The sequence below is a fragment of the Homarus americanus genome, unplaced genomic scaffold, assembly GCF_018991925.1.
Source record: "Homarus americanus isolate GMGI-L3 unplaced genomic scaffold, GMGI_Hamer_2.0 scaffold60559, whole genome shotgun sequence".
Taxonomy (NCBI): Eukaryota; Metazoa; Arthropoda; class Malacostraca; order Decapoda; family Nephropidae; genus Homarus; species Homarus americanus.
This window is the reverse complement of record NW_024752976.1, coordinates 599,454-616,038: the sequence shown is the minus strand read 5'-3', so window position 1 is coordinate 616,038 and position 16,585 is coordinate 599,454. Positions and strand designations below refer to the sequence as shown.

Below are 16,585 nucleotides of genomic sequence, written 5' to 3'. Positions count from 1 at the left end.
GGTTATTAAGTTTTAAAATGGGTTAGATAATTAAATGTATGGACACCCTGTATTATCTTTATTAAAACAAATGTTGGCAATGGTAAAAGAGAGTGGAACATGGCAAGTGTGAGAAGCAACAGGAAATGGCCAAGACAAAATACTCCATGCACACTTTCTTGTACAAGGAACTCCCTCAAACAACATAAAAAGTAAATCCTCAACTTGCACATTCAAATTCATTTACATTAACTCACAGCATACAAAGCTGAGTAACTCGGTCAACAGCCTGAGTAAGTGGCATGGGGTGATAACAGCAGGTGAGAGAAGGTGTGGAGATATATACTGTAGATTGACAAGGGAGCGGTGATGATACAGGTAGGAGAGGTGGAGATACATAGATTGACACGAGGGCAGTGATGATACAGGTAGGAGAGGTGGAGATACATAGATTGACACGAGGGCAGTGATGATACAGGTAGGAGAGGTGGAGATACATAGATTGACAAGGGAGCGGTGATGATACAGGTAGGAGAGGTGGAGATACATAGATTGACACGAGGGCAGTGATGATACAGGTAGGAGAGGTGGAGATACATAGATTGACAAGGGAGCGGTGATGATACAGGTAGGAGGGTGGAGATACATAGATTGGACAAGGAGCGGTGATGATACAGGTAGGAGAGGTGGAGATACATAGATTGACACGAGGGCAGTGATGATACCAGGATGAGGTAGGTGGAGATACATAGATTGACACGGAGCAGTGATGATACAGGTAGGAGAGGTGGAGATACATAGATTGACAAGGGAGCGGTGATGATACAGGTAGGAGAGGTGGAGATACATAGATTGACACGAGGGCAGTGATGATACAGGTAGGAGAGGTGGAGATACATAGATTGACACGAGGGCAGTGATGATACAGGTAGGAGAGGTGGAGATACATAGATTGACAAGGGAGCGGTGATGATACAGGTAGGAGAGGTGGAGATACATAGATTGACAAGGGAGCGGTGATGATACAGGTAGGAGAGGTGGAGATACATAGATTGACACGAGGGCAGTGATGATACAGGTAGGAGAGGTGGAGATACATAGATTGACAAGGGAGCGGTGATGATACAGGAGAGAGGTGGAGATGAGGGTGGTGATGAAGGATCTAATGTCCTCCTACAGATGAATGATGATCAATACCTCAAAATATGAGAAAATCGTGATTACTGAGTGTATGTATATTATGTATGTATATTATGTATGCTGTATGTATATTATGTATGTGCTCCATTTGTATACACTATTTATTCAACCTAGCTAGCAGCGTGTGGCAATGTATTTACCATGTCCCACATGCTTAATTAATGTGCCTGGCGACATATGGAAGCTGTTAATGTATCACTCACCACATGTCGCCTAGAGACTAGTTGACCCCCAGACAGAGTAAGGATCGCTACCTCCCTTGTGTACATATCTGTTTATCCAGTAAATAGAACCTACGAAACTCTACAGGTGTTTGTGTTCGCTCCTGTAGATAGAACTTGATACCCAGAACACGTACTCTGAGCTCCTGAGATCTTGTTTTGTTACAGCAACAACTTAACTTAAAATGAAATTCACTTCTAGAGTTATGTTGTGCTGCTAAATTTAACTGGCAGACAATGCATGCACAAACATCTCACGCAAGTACTATTTCCATATTTCCCACCAAAGGGATGGGTGACAATTTGAGATCAAAGAGTACAAAGGGTTCTAAATCTTGCATTGAAAAATCAAGATACCAAACAAAAAGCTAAAAAAAACAGTTGTAGAAGTGAGGGAGTTCCATCAAGCCTCAGGAGGAGTGATGAAGACTTTAAGCTCAAGGAGACCAGAACAATGAGGTATTGACTCTTACAGACAGTGATCACATTACCATACCTGAAGTGCTCATGTCGGATGATCCAAAATCTGAACGAATGGGAATTGGAGACGAAGTTTGGCTGTTTGGCTGCGAGTGGGCATTTCTACTACTGCTGTGGACCACTGCCGAGCTCACCTGTTGGATCATATCAGTTTATGATACAAAATTATCACCTCTGCATAATGTTCTTAATCTTTATATGATATCACTTCTCTAACAACTTAAAACATGACTGAGGACTAACACACAGTACAATATTTCAAATGACAACTTCTTATTTGGTAGCTCCAGAGTTTTACTAATACAGGTTATAATTATCTATGAACCAATTTCCACTTGCATAACCCACACGGCGGTCTTATACAGTTACAGTGACCCCTCGTTTAACGAACACCTCGATTAACGTAATTTCGATTAACGAACTGCCTTCCATAAGGATCTTCAATTCGGTTAACGAAAAAAAATTCGCTTAACGAACTTCTTACGAACCGACCTCAACATATTTTCGCTTGCACTGACTGGGCAACCAGCTTTAGTATCAGTCCGCCAATACATTAATCGGTTCTAGGGCTTAAATTCCTTACTATTTTTGTAAATATCAAGAAGTTTATACTATTCAATAATTTTAAAAGTTTAATATTCAATTTTTTAGTCATTTTAACAATTATTGAACAAAATTGAAGGTAAAGTGACTAGTTTAATGGGCGGCATCCAGCCTCTTAACACAGCAAACAGGCGTTAGTCTCTCTGTTTTCACTGGAGGTAACATCTTGCTTGAGACTCTCTTCAACTAAACGCTTTTTTTCTGTGTTTCCAAGCAAATTATTGGTCATTTTGAAATATATTTTATATATTGACAATATATAATGCAGTGCAGCGTTGATTTAAAGAAAATAATCTTGAATTAAACCAGAGAGCTAAAATTTTATGGGTGAAATGGCACCATGGGGTGACTTCTCTTCCACCCCAATGCCTTCTCTTCTTCCTTCTCCTCCACCCCCATTCTAAATCCCATCATCATCATCATCATCCAGGAGCCTTCTACATACACACCTCAAAGTAAGTGAACTTTTCTACCATTTTTGTTGAATTTAGGAAATTTTCGGTGAGCTGGAACCAATTACCCAAAAACCCATTGAAACAATGGTTTCGGTTAACGAACGTTTCGGTTAACGAACGACCTTCTGGAACGGATTGAGTTCGTTAACCGAGGGGCCACTGTATACGGTAATGGCTATACATGACGGTTATGTGGTTTTCTTCATTCAGTTCACAAACAACATATTAGCAATACACCAGGGGCTACCAGTAAGTGTATCTCTCTACAATGTTCCTTGAAACTACAATAAATTTATTTACAACCATTTCAAGAATCAACCATTATTACTCTACTGCCAGAATAATAGGTAATATCAAACCCAGTCAACTACCAAAGTCTGTTCACCTCTCCCCCTGACCCACGAACCCCGAGATTCAGACTCGTGAATCCGAAGCAGTACTGATATACTGTATTATTCTGTCCATAGAGGCTTCAGAATCAGGAGTCTGAATCTTGGGGTTCGTGGTTCAGGGGGAGAGGTGAATGGACTCGACCTTGACACCCTTCTAGTCACCAGTAATTAACAAATACAATAGCTACTATACTGTAGTTGATCTATCCTACAAGATCCCACTCAACATTCTAATATAACTTGTATCTACTGTACTGTAATGCTGTTACCTCTAAAATTGATCCCTTGTTTTCTTTCATTTAGGGACATAAACCCCATTTTACCTTAACTTCAGCAGGTAATTCCTCGTGTGCATAAATCTCCCCATTCTGTTTGTTTTCCACGGCCATCTTCCAATACTCGTACGCTAAGTTGAAGGCCTGAGCAATTGAGATGGTTACTGCTTGTGCCTGTAAATACGTCAATTATTATAACTTACACACAATAAACACAACAGCTTGACTTGTACATTATATCAAACAGTGTACAATAATTCCTGATATATTACATCTTCAACTCCTCCCAGTTCTTCTAATTACCACACAATCTGCCATGACATGTGTTACCCTGAGGAGTACTGTACTGTACTGTACTAACGAAGAATTGTTTTTTATTCTGGCTCCCACCAAACAATTTATTCGGTTAAGGGTTAAGGGAATGATTCAGTAAGGCAGAGTTGGTATATCAATGTTTATGGACTGTTTGTAATCAAGATGTTTAGTGTCTGAGGTTCCAATTCAGTGTAAAGTCAACTTTGAACGTGGCAATACAAATTTAATTAATATGATGAATTATGCACAAGTCCACTGTAAATATTAATGTCCATTTGCCAACAAAAGTGTATGTAAATGAAAGTATGGTTTAATTATGTTCCAGAGGTTTACTGTAAGTGTAAAACATTTAGCAGTCACATGGCTGGGTAACCCCCTTCCCACACAGGTTTATCAATTTATTTACCAGGAATTAATTTATCCATTTTAATAATTTATTCATCAAACTCGACAAGGTACATTACAGTACAGTACTCACAGCTTTTCTCTTCGGGCACAGGAAGGCATGGCACTCGCACGTTTCATTATCGTTGGTGGCGATGAAGGCAAAGACGTGATCGTAGTGCGCGTCAGCTGAGCAGTACGAGATCCTGTAAGATACCAAGAGACTCATTAATGGTAACTATACAGTTATTGGCAACAGGAAGCTCATAATTGGCCAGTCACCCTGAGTGGCGCCAAGATAGTATACTATATTAAATTCCCGTCAACAAACTTCCTCTCGACTAGTTCCATCTGACTCAATATCCCATCTTCTATAAACTATTGAACTGAAATAGGCAAAAAAAAAATTCGTGAATGGATAAATTGTAACAAGGATGGGCACAATTTAACCAGGATTAGACAAAATTTAACCAAAATTGGACAAAATTTAACTAGAATTGGACAAAATTTTACCCAAAAATATTTAACCAGGAATGGAGAAAAAATTCAACCTGGAATAGTTTCACTGGACAATATTCCACACAGTAGATAACAGTTTCACTGGACAAATCACACAAATCCTAAAATGGACAATTCAATCACTCCTGTTTAGGACCGTGGGGTATGGGTTGTTTGGGTTCACACTCAGGATGGGATGGAGAAAGGAAACTCACAATGTGCTCTCTGTATACATGTTGTATTGGATGTACAATGCAGCTTGGTGCTGGGAAGGCAGCATGGTTACAAGCGTGATGAAGAGAGAGCTGGTTGGTGAGGGTGCTCAGAGGAAGACAGCTTGTGGGTCGCCATGCTCGCCGGCGGGAGCGAGAGGCGCCAGGCAGCAGCGGAGGAGGTGGTGTAGCTTGCTGCGGCTGTAGCTAGAAGAGAGCTGGTTGGTGAGGATGCTCAGAGGAGGACCAGCTTGTGGGTCGCCATGCTCTCTGGCGGGAGCGAGGACCGCCAGGCAGGCGGAGGAGGTGTTGCTGGCTGGTTGGTGTAGGTAGTAAGAGAGCGATCATGACATGAAATGCTAGTGACAGGGGGGAAGGAGGTTCAGGGCAAGAATAAAGGGAGGATTGAAGCGAATTTTAGGAGGAGAGAATAGGTGCAGTGGCTAAACACCGCTTGCGTGAGGGAGTATAAGTTGGAGGCAGCAGCAACTCACCCGGACGCGGCCAGGAGGCGACAGGACAGTCAGGCTAGCGTCAGGTCAAGCGTCAGGTGCGTGTTGGGTTGGGCCATGGATTCTCAGTGCTTGGTCGGCTAGATTGTGTGTGTTGTTTTCTTGTGTGGAGGAAATGTCTTGGTATTCTTCTTAGCTTGATGTAGATTTTCTTCTAACTCTCCTCCTCTTCTTGCTCTCTTGAAGTGTCCATTCATTCGTGTTTGGGTCTTGTTGTTCGTCTTCCTCGTGTTTTATGTCCTCATAGGTGTGGAAGAAGTCGGAGACGGTGAGGTTGACCACGTGGGCTTCAGCTCCACGGGCCTCGTGGTGTTCTTGATTCTGTGTGGCGGGTGTCTTTTCTTGAGTTTTCTTTTCTTGGTTTTTTTTCTGCTGGTTTTTTCTTGTCTTGGGAGCGTACAGCAAGGAGGGCCTCTTTGTAGCTCAGTTTCTTGTCGAGTCGAGCCTTGGCTATCCTACATTCCTCCTTCCATTTCGGGCAGGTCCGATCGGCGGAGGAATGTGGGCCGCCACAGGCAGCGCATTTTTTCACTGCGTTGGGGCAGACCGTGTAGCGGTGTCCGGGGCTGCCGCACATGGAGCAGGTGTCTTCCTGCGCCTCACACTTGTTGACAGTGTGTCCGTAGTGCTGGCATTTGTAACAGCGTTTCGGTCTGCAGTAGGGCTTGACTGGCACAGTTACCCACACCAGTTGAGCCTCCTTGGGTAAGGTTGTATGGTGTCCGATGAGGGCAGAGTGTCGGACAGCTTCTTCACAACTTGGAGTTGCCCCTTGAGGAGCTCACTCAGCTCTGCTTGGTCCATGTGGGCAATTTCGGCGTGGGAGATTACACCCAGCTTCAGGTTGTCCCACTTGTAGGCAATCATTTTAAATGGAATGCCGTTGATGTCTGGAATCTCCGCGAGCTGTACGGGCATACCCTTCTCCGCGAAGGTGATCTTGATGTCACCATGGAGCTTCAGTCGTTCCACCTTGGTGACCCCCACGATCCCATTAGTTTCAAAGAACTTCTGGAGAACTAGGAGGTTTAATTTCTTGGGGCAGGTCGGCGTATCCGGACGTATCCGCGCCACGTTATCAAACTCGTAACCGTTCATGGTGAGAGAGGGTTGGAGAGTGTGACTGAGCGATCACCACGAGGTCAGGTCTTAAATGGCAGGGGTTGGCGTGGCTTAGTAGTTGACCCCCGCTCCGTGGCGTATGGCGGCGCTGGTTGACCCAGACTACGAGGCATACACTGGGGAATTCGTGGGGTCGGCTACGCAGCGACAAACAGCGTTTGTAGGGGAGAAATCCACTACAGGACTAAACATCCAGAGACGTTATCATTAATCAAGTCATTGGGTTTCAAAAAATTATTAAAAAAATATACAATATTGGAGAGGCTCATTAAAATATCCACTACCGTACTACTGTTCTGACCTCACTAGGGGAAAGGTCACGAGAAAAGATTGGACCAATACGGTCAGACTCCGGCGAGCTCACTGATAACGATGGAGCAATGAGCAATAATTTGAATAAATATTTTTCAACAGTTTTCACCACCGAAAATTTAAACATGATACCCGAGGCACCGACTCTATTCAGAGATAGTGAAGAAAACAAAGTGAGATAGTAGTGACTAGTAACGATGTTAGTAAGCAAATAGACAAATTAAAGCCTAATAAGTCACCTGGTCCCGATGAGATATTTGCCAGAGTATTAAAGGAATGTAAGGAAGAGCTTAGTATGCCCTTAGCAAAGTTGTTTTACATGTCCTTAAAAACAGGTGTAGTACCAGAATCCTGGAGGATAGCGAATGTAATACCGATTTTCAAGAAGGGGGATAGATCACTATCCTCTAACTACCGCCCAATCAGTCTAACATCAATAGTAGGCAAATTACTGGAAGCAATCATTTCAAACTCTATTCGAAATCACCTGGAGAAGCACCGATTGATCAATGATTCCCAGCATGGCTTCACAAGCGGACGTTCTTGCCTAACTAATCTATTAACATTCTTTTCATCAGTTTTCGAATCGGTGGACGAGGGGCACAATTATGATGTGGTATATCTCGACTTTAGTAAAGCCTTCGACAGAGTCCCCCACGAAAGACTAATTAGAAAGGTAGAAGCTCATGGCATCAAAGGTGACATCCTTAAATGGATTAGGGCGTGGTTACAGGACAGGAAACAGCGAGTGAGCATTAACGGCACTAAGTCCCATTGGAGCAACGTCACAAGTGGAGTTCCCCAAGGCTCAGTACTTGGACCATTATTGTTTATTATATACATAAACGACATAGATATCGGCATAGACAGCAACATAAGTAAATTTGCTGATGACACTAAAATAGGACGTGTTATCAAATCTGACGAGGACTCGCAAAACTACAGGAAGATCTAAACAAATTTTTCGAATGGTCTGAAAAATGGCAGATGAAATTCAACGTCGACAAATGTAAAGTACTCAGTATAGGAGATGTAAACAGGGAAACCAGATACCAGATGAACAACGATGCCATAGAGAAATCCGACTGCGAGAGAGATTTAGGAGTAATGATAAGTAGGAACCTGAAGCCAAGTAAACAATGTGTTTTTGCTCGTAACAAGGCTAATAAAGTACTTAGGTTCATACAAAGGAGTGTTAGTTACAAGACTAGCGAGGTCATCCTAAAACTGTATCTTGGGCTTGTGAGACCACACCTGGATTACGCAGTTCAGTTCTGGTCACCGTATTACAGAATGGATATAGAATCCTTGGAAAGAATTCAGAGGAGAATGACAAGACTAATCCCGGGCATTAGGAACCTTGAGTATAGAGACAGGTTAAAGCATCTTAATTTCCACTCCCTTGAGACGTAGAGCGAGGGGCGACCTGATAGAGGTGTATAAGTGGAAGGCAGGGCTAAACAAAGGGGACATTACAAAGGTACTCAAATTGTCCAACCAGGAGCGAACTCGTAACAATGGTTTTAAATTAGACAAATTTAGATTTAGGCGTGAAATAGGTAAACACTGGTTTGGAAACAGTAGTGGATGAATGGAACAAGTTACCAAATATCATCATTAACTCGAATACGCTGAATTGCTTCAAACATAGGTTGGATGCTCATATGAGCAATAGGGGTTGGGTGTAAACGGGACTGCCCAGTATGGGCCAATAGGCCCGCTGCAGTTTCCTCCATTCTTATGTTCTTATGTAACCGGTCGTGTAACGTAAGTCAAAAGTGTGGCTTGTTTGTTTACTCAAACCAGCTATCTTGTAGCCGTGACTCCAAGGTCACTAAGAACAGTCCTCCTCTTGCCCCCATCCTGGTGCTGCTGGGGCGGCTTGAACGACACACCTGACTAGAATCTTAATACTTAATCCACCCACCACAAACACACACATACCCACCCTTAAAACTCGTCCACCAAGCAACTCGCATTCAGTGACCTAACCATCCAAAAATACCCACCCAACCACCCACCAACTCGTAGAGTCGTACCAAAGGAAGGAGAGAGGAAGTAGACGTATGAAGGGAGGAGGAAGAGGGAAGGAGTGGATGTGTGGAGGGAGGATTGGGGGGGGCGGCCGAGGTAGATGACGCATCATGTACCCCTCAAGACCCGCCCAAGCCAGCTACTAAACAAACTTCATTAATTTTCACCTCTATTTCCGTTCCTTGTCTTTCTCTACCCTGACAAAATCAACCCTAAATAAGTGCTATCACCACCAGATATTATAAAACAAAGCTAAAGCGATGATACTGATAACCCAGAAGACTCTAATGAATGCCGAGCCTTGTCGAGTGTTGCAAGGTTCCAGAAAGCCATACAATATTCTGATGGCGAAGTTAAGTCATGTCACCCGCCAACAGACAGTTATCAGTAAACCAAATCTGTCATGACATCTCAATGTGTTGGTGATATCAGACTACTTGACCCAGAATTCATCTTGTTTACAAATGCTTCACTTGGCTAAGTGCGCGCTATGAAACCCCACTGCCGAGCTCTGAGGTCATTCTTTTACAATATTGGTAAAAACACATTGTAAACTCAACATAGTTAACACATTAATCTTTTATGATATTTATGTTGCTGGGGACTAGTGATATGGCAGCCCCGTATACACATGCCTTGCAAATAAAATTAAACAACAAATTATCTGATAAATTCACAGCACAACAGGAACAGTAACTTTATAACTGATGCTTCAACATTATGGTCGAGTGTTCACTACGTGCCATAGTAGTGTCTTGTGTGTATGACGCAGTTCTTCCTCGAGGGCTGCAGGTCCCCCTCCATATGGATAAGGTCGTTGTCCTCCAGATGGCGTCCGGTCCTCCTCCTCCAGACGGCCTCCGGTTCTTCAAGTGATATTCCAGTGACTTGTTAAGAAAATGTACAAGACGACCAATTGCTGGCAATATACCATCACGTGGACTGTGATTTTTCCCGTCGGAGCTGAACCCCATCCTTCATATTTACAGCAACCAAAGGCAGAACAAACCTTACACCAGCAAATACACGTTATAACAACAAACTACAACCATCACTCTAGTTGTTGCCTCGAGATACGCTTTAACCTTAAGTATCACATACGACTTGTCCTTATTTCACTCCGTGTGTGTGTGTGTGTGTGTGTGTGTGTGTGTGTGTGTGTGTGCGCGCGCGAGCGCGAAGGAAAATTAACCACGCATTACTTATTCATACCCTAGCCTTACATACAAAATACAACACAATTTTACCCCCCAAATTGGTTCGCAAAGTTCTGGGTGTTAGGACTCATGCGCGTTGTTCTGTCACTTCTCATTGAAATAACACGTGTGTACATACCCAACAGTCATTCTTCAAGCGTTACTTTACGTTGTGGTATAATATTAAGCCTGGGCCCCCACCTGGCCACCCACGTCCGGCTCAAGTCTCGCAGAGATCTGGGTTAGACTGGGCCCGTACAAAAGCCCCTCAGTAAAAGTGCAAAATAGGACAGAAGCCCCCTGTTTTTATGTTAAAGAGAGGGTCATTAGAAATATTAAAAATATATAGATTTAAACATGAAATTATTACAATTTAAATAATTAGAATATTATAACTTTCAATTTTGATATAGAACATTATTAAATAAATAATAAAAAAAGACGACATATTTTACCTTCATGTTCATTCTGTATTTACGGAGGTGACCCTAGGGCCCAGTGAGGTCACTGAATGTCAAGGGAGTAATTTACCCCAGTAGACAAAACATACGTCTTTGCAAATTTAATAAACATTCCTTGTATACTTCTTTATAACTATAACAGAATTCCCGAAGGTTAGGTTAGAGAAGTGTTCATAAACTGTAAAAAAATTTAATAATTATTTTAAAAATTCTTATTATTTCTCCTGGGGGACTTTTGTCCTGCACTCGGGTTGGACACAGCTGTACAGTACAGTATGTACACAATAATAATGTATTGAATTGTTCCCCCGAGACAGCAGAGACCCTCACAGCACATCTTGGGTCTAATCTCTTAATTCCCTAATGTTCTGAACCAATAATGGATGACTATCAACCAATTGAAAGACATTCTGTACAGCACTTGATAATTTTTCAGAACAAAACGTTACAATAACTGAAGAGAAACAATCACATCAAAACAACAACAACGCTCGTCCGAAAGTCGACAATTCTCTCGCATTTGATCAGTTTCGATCAAAAATCACCTTCAGCTCAGTCCGTTTCGGCCATATATTTCTTGTTTTAAATCTTAACAAATAATACAAGAATTTTTAATTAAACTCACAAAGTACCTGTTAATTTTTATGAGGAACTTCAATTACTTTAGATACACCTATGGGTACATAAAGGCATATTACAGAAATAGGTAAACAAATATAGAACACATTAGGATACCCGTAAGTTCCTAGTGATGACAAGAACAATATCCGATCCTCCCCGAGGTGAGCGAGACAGGCCCCTTGGTGGTGGCGCCAACCCAACACTCCCTACACACTCACAATATAGAATTTTTTTTTATCAAGTTCTCCTGTGTTCAGGGTACACTTAATTTTTTTTTCCAATCTGACACTAATGCATATTAATAGGTGATGACAATGACGCCTCACTATTTTAGCTTCATTTCACAGACAACAAAAAACTGATTAAAAACTAAACTTTCAACTAAATATTTGTTGACAATACTGTACTACGCATTATAGTGAACTAGATCATTATGCTGACTGCGTACAGAGCGCATAAGTCAAGTGTGTGTGTGTGTGTGTGTGTGTGTGTTAGGGTTATAGCGCCATGTTCTATCTACTGTGTACTGTTCAGTACCAAGTTACTTTATTAATTTGATTCAAAGAAATAATTATATTGATACAGATTTTGAGACATTGTCCTTAAAGGAAAGTAAACCTTTGCGTTTAAACCCATATATATATATATATATATATATATATATATATATATATATATATATATATATATATATATATATATATATATATATATATATATCTATCTCAGTTTCCCGTGTTCCACCTTCCCCACACACTGGTGAACTCTGGCCGGTCCTCTCACACCAATCCAAAATGATCAAAATACATAATCCACATAAGTTGATGCCGATTACTGAAACGAAGCCGAACACCATCACCACTAGAGTCACGGTCGAGGAATCGGACAACTGGGACATGACGCCACAGCCTCCCAAGTTGTAAGCAAGTCAAGATCCAAGCGGCTGATCCACTGCTGTTTAACACCCCCCTCCCCCCTGATCATGATGACGCTTCTGCTGGCATTGAGTGCGTTGACCTAACACCATCTCCAGGATCCACACTCCCGGGTGGGCTGTTATTTGAGAGTGAGCAGGTAGCTCACAGGACATACGGTTCCAAGACGATTTAAATGTTACCTTTGTGAATTATTATGAGCCGTGTTAACCCTGACGTTCTTTTGTTGTCACCACAGAGCTCACCTCCCTCTCTTCCTGCACCCCTCCCACTACTTGTTATCTTGCAGAGGTTATCAAACGTTGTAAGTGTGTTGCTGCTGACCTGTTTACCACGTTTTACAGTGCCGCTGCTGAGCTATCATACACGTTAGCACTAACAATGTTGATAGTGGGAACATGATTGATAACTCCTTTCTTTACTGAGGATGAGATCAATGATGGAGGTGGAGTAAGAGGGGGGTCGAGAAAGAAGGACGAGGTAGAGTACCGGTAATTAGGAGGAGGTAGATTAGGGGGACGGAACTCACTTGTATATAGAAGTATGGAGGAGAAGGTCGTTGGTGGTAGTGTCGGACATACGGATGCCCTGTAGAGACACATGAAGAGAGACACGCTCGGGCTTGCGGGCCACCTGCTTAGCGGCGTGAATGATGCGCTTGATCGCTTCCGCTGTCGATGCTTCCCCCTTCGGATCATCCACCAGCGTCGAACCCAGGTACTTGCAGTAGAATGTCACCCCCTCCACCACTGGCTCACGGATCGTCGCCCACTCCTCAGACAACTCTGTAAAGATGTGGTTTGATGTTACAGATGAGGAAAACTACAAGTAATGTTACTTGTGAGCTACGAGTGTTACTTAGTGTCATCTGAGTTTTATGTTACGAGTCTTCCTTGCCACATGTTCAGTTCAAAAAATAATAAAATTTACCCAAGACCAAATTTCAGTGTTGACAGACCACAAATTTCACTTCAACATTTTATAGTAGTGAGTCTCTAAATAGTTTCTCCGCCATCTTCATTGTCTCGAAGCGTTAACTGGGCAACACCCGAGTCCTTTTCATCGTTTAGTGGAAAATATTTCTCTTAACTTTGAGAACATATCTGTTATTTTAAGCCTTAGATAAACTGATACACACACACAAACCCGCTAACAAGCACACACAGGAAGGTCACTTAAATATTCTTAAAGCCTTTAAGAATATTTGAGGGGTCCACGGTGAGAGGGACGGAAGGAGGGAGAGGTGAGCGAGGGAGAGGAGGGAGTATTATGTAAGAAGTCCTATATTTTCCCTTACAAGCTATATTTATCTCCCGAGGAACCAGACGGCGACCCAAAAAGTATATTTACGATTTTGTGTTAACAATTTGACGAAGGGAGAAGGATTTTGACAACCCTACCGCAGTGTTCATTTTGATATTCCTCGGACCCGTCAAGATACTTTTTGGTGTGTGTACAACTAACCGACCACAGGAAGTAACAAGGCATAATGGCCGAACTACCACAACCCGTCAATTACCCTCCTGTGACCAGCTGGTGACGACCATCACGCAGCTGGTTCTGACCCTAGCAACTCCTGGGCAGTCAGTTCCCTAGCAACTCCCAGCTGGTCCTTTAAACAGCTGACCTTGAGTGGCAGGTTCTGCATCAAGGTGGACTGGCAACCTGAGATGAATATTTTTTTTTCTTCGCGTTATGGCAGTACTAACATACACACAAGTACGTCATGGGGACCAGCCTGGTAACTGTCTGGCAACAAGTCATCATTACTTGGCCGCCTCTAAACACACATAGAAGAGTTAATGTACAGTTGTGAACAATATTCAACACCTAATATTACATTTCTAATATTCGTGGGAATATATACCTTTGCACACTATGTACATCTCTACACACAATAAGTACACCTTTACAGACAATGTACATTATCAACACAGTATGTAAACATCTTTTAACAAGATTTAACACCACAGTACAAATCAGCTATGTTCTAATATTAGCTCTGTACTCGTGTACTTATTGGGAGGACTCACCTGATGCATAATACTTCTTGGTCATTGTACTGGCCAAGAATGTGTAGGACTTGTGCCAAATATTAAGCATAGTCTCTTACTGGCCATCCTCTCCATCACCAGCTAGCTGCCAACCTCCTCTCCATCACCAGCTAGCTGCCAACCTCCTCTCCATCACCAGCTAGCTGTCAACCTCCTCTCCATCACCAGCTAGCTGCCAACCTCCTCTCCATCACCAGCTAGCTGCCAACCTCCTCTCCATCACCAGCTAGCTGCCAACCTCCTCTCCATCACCAGCTAGCTGCCAACCTCCTCTCCATCACCAGCTAGCTGCCAACCTCCTCTCCCATCACCAGCTAGCTGCCAACCTCCTTCCATCACCAGCTGCAACCTCCTCTCCATCACCAGCTAGCTGCCAACCTCCATCACCAGCTAGCTGCCAACCACCACTACCTACACCCCATACACTACCACCCACACTCTACCCCATACACCACCACCCACCTCTACCCCATACACCACCACCCACTCCCCGATCCACCACCACCCCCCACACCACCACCCACTCCCACCCCATCCACCACCACCCACCCCACACCACCACACCTCTACCCCATCCACCACCACCCACTCCTCACCCCATACACCACCACCCACTCCACTACCCCATACACCACCACCCACCCCCACCTCTACCCCATCCACCACCACCCACTCCTCTACCCCATACACCACTACCCACCTCTACCCCATCCACCACCACCCACCCCCACACCACCACCCACTCCTCCACCCCTGCACACCACCACCCACTCCTCCACCCCGTACACCACCACCCACTCCTCCACCCCGTACACCACCACCCACTCCTCCACCCCGTACACCACCACCCACTCCACCCCGTAACACCACCACCCACTCCGCCACACCACCACCCACTCCTCCAGCCCGTACACCACCACCCACAGACCCACTACAGGTTCACAGGGTACAAAAGGGTCACTAAGAAGGTCCATATTCGACATCTTGTTGGCGAGACTCGAGACGTTGCACAGGATGTAAGGGGTGCCCAATAAACTAGCCCCCTCGGGGACAATCTAAAAAAACCTAAATCTCGAGAAGTTACACAACTCGTCCTCTCACACACACACGTCAGGTACTTGAAGGACCACCTTGGAGGTTGACCTTGAAGTAGTACGGATTCTTGGATCCCGTGTGCGCGGACGTGTTAAAATGTTTGAGGTCTGCTACACACACACAGACCCACACCTCCACAGACACGTAATACAAGCTGACTGAGAGTATAAGTGTGTTAGTTCAAATTCCAGTGTACCCGACAGCTAGCTTGTAGGTAGTGTGGTCACCATCTGGCCTGACAGCTGGCTCGTAGGTATAGTGTGGTCACCATCTGGCCTGACAGCTGGCTCGTAGGTATAGTGTGGTCACCATCTGGCCTGACAGCTGGCTCGAAGGTATAATGTGGTCACCATCTGGCCTGAGAGCTAGCTTGTAGGTAATGTGGTTACCATCTGGCTTGACAGCTGGCTCGTAGGTATAGTGTGGTCACAATCTGGCCTGACAGCTGGCTCGTAGGTATAGTGTGGTCACCATCTGGCCTGACAGCTGGCTCGTAGGTATAGTGTGGTCACCATCTGGCCTGACAGCTGGCTCGTAGGTATAGTGTGGTCACCATCTGGCCTGACAGCTGGCTCGTAGGTATAGTGTGGTCACTCGGCCTGACAGCTGGCTCGTAGGTATAATGTGGTCACCATCTGGCCTGACAGCTGGCTCGTAGGTATAGTGTGGTCACCATCTGGCCTGACAGCTGGCTCGTAGGTATAGTGTGGTCACCATCTGGCCTGACAGCTGGCTCGTAGGTATAGTGTGGTCACCATCTGGCCTGACAGCTGGCTCGAAGGTATAATGTGGTCACCATCTGGCCTGACAGCTGGCTCGTAGGTATAGTGTGGTCACCATCTGGCCTGACAGCTGGCTCGTAGGTATAGTGTTGTCACCATCTGGCCTGACAGCTGGCTCCTCGTTTCACTCAGGGAGCCAGAGGAAGTCCTCTTACGTTACACATCACTAGGAAAATATTTACCTACGAGATGGTGATCTGGTCCTTGGATGATGTCCTGTTTGTGCTTGGGGGTTGAGGGGGTGTGTATACCGGTATCCAGTAAGCTATGAAGGGTATAGATATACATCACAGTATAAATATTTACAAACATCGATAATGCATGATATTCGTAAATGTTCATACACCTTCACCACCACTAACACCAACACAAGTATGGTCCTGTACCAGCATATTGTAATTCATGCTGCCTCACTGAATAAACTGACACGCAAGTTTAAAATAGACT

General features: G+C 44.0%; 1 protein-coding gene across 7 annotated transcripts in view; it reads right to left on the bottom strand.

The window, feature by feature from the left end:
• The window catches only part of LOC121855229 (low density lipoprotein receptor adapter protein 1-B-like), a 32,499-nt gene that overhangs the window by 8,041 nt on the left and 7,873 nt on the right, over positions 1 to 16,585 (bottom strand). For all 7 annotated transcript variants that reach the window (XM_042350099.1, XM_042350100.1, XM_042350101.1 and 4 more), the window contains exons 2-5: positions 12,737 to 12,992; positions 4,399 to 4,510; positions 3,654 to 3,779; positions 1,897 to 2,014 (exon numbers count right to left, since the gene is read on the bottom strand). In XM_042350099.1, the coding sequence (XP_042206033.1) occupies positions 1,897 to 2,014; positions 3,654 to 3,779; positions 4,399 to 4,510; positions 12,737 to 12,992 (612 nt within the window). The remainder of the gene's footprint in view (positions 1 to 1,896; positions 2,015 to 3,653; positions 3,780 to 4,398; positions 4,511 to 12,736; positions 12,993 to 16,585) is intronic.